The sequence below is a fragment of the Monopterus albus genome, unplaced genomic scaffold (genome assembly GCF_001952655.1).
Source record: "Monopterus albus unplaced genomic scaffold, M_albus_1.0 scaffold4674.1, whole genome shotgun sequence".
NCBI classification, from domain to species: domain Eukaryota; kingdom Metazoa; phylum Chordata; class Actinopteri; order Synbranchiformes; family Synbranchidae; genus Monopterus; species Monopterus albus.
The window spans coordinates 1-854 of NW_018132541.1; the positions used below are offsets into that span (position 1 = coordinate 1).

At 41.3% G+C, this 854-nt stretch overlaps 1 protein-coding gene across 1 annotated transcript; it reads left to right on the forward strand.

The window, feature by feature from the left end:
- Positions 1-18: 18 nt before the first annotated feature.
- Positions 19-842, forward strand: LOC109954228 (glycine N-acyltransferase-like). The gene is made up of 2 exons (XM_020589622.1): positions 19-156; positions 269-842. Exons 1-2 carry the CDS (start codon positions 47-49, stop codon positions 681-683), a joined length of 525 nt encoding a protein of 174 aa, XP_020445278.1. The 5' UTR covers positions 19-46; the 3' UTR covers positions 684-842.
- Positions 843-854: the final 12 nt, after the last annotated feature.

The window sequence follows — 854 nt, forward strand, 5'->3', positions numbered from 1 at the left end:
AAAAAAAAACTTTATTATTTCTGTCCAAGGAACCAATCCTCACCACATGGAGATATTCAAAGCAGTGGCATCAGAAAAAGGCGTGCCCAGCAGCAAACTGGCAGTATGTCATACGATGATACTGGAGGATGTATCCAAGCTCCCCCAAGTAGACAGGTAGAGTCCTACCCTGAAGTGAAATCTCAATAAAATCAATATCTCACGTTTTACAGTTCAATTTTTAAACAGGATTCTGCTTTGAAAAGTCATCTGCTCTGTTCTGCATCAGCTCAGGGATCTCCCTAAGCTCTCTGGACGAATCACACCTAGGCCTAGTGAATCAGATGTGGAAGTTTGCAAAGGATGAGATTGCTGTCAGCATGATCCGCAACATGATTACACACTTCCCCTCCTGCTGCGTGTTGGATCCAGAAGGAAAACCGGTGTCCTGGATGCTGATGTATGTGTCGTGTGCCATGGGGATGTTGTACACGTTGCCAGAGCACAGAGGAAAAGGCTACGCCAAAGTCGTGGTCAGCACCATGGCTAAGAGACTCCACACTGAGGGCTACCCAGTGTACTGCTTTGTAGAGCCTGAGAACATGGTTTCCTACAGACTCTTTAAAAACCTGGGCTTTTCTGAAGATCCTTTATACAAACATGTCTTTTATGCATTCAATGAGCATAAAATATTTCAAGGGTAATACAGTTATAAGCATAATACTGTATATTCTACCTTAATGTTAGGCTCATATAAGTTACTTTTGGAAATTGAACTAATTGGTTAGCATTTGTAGCACAGAATATGGGTTACATGATTTGAAAATATTAGTTGGAAATTAGGGTGAAAAGCTAATGTTTTTACTTTCCTACTG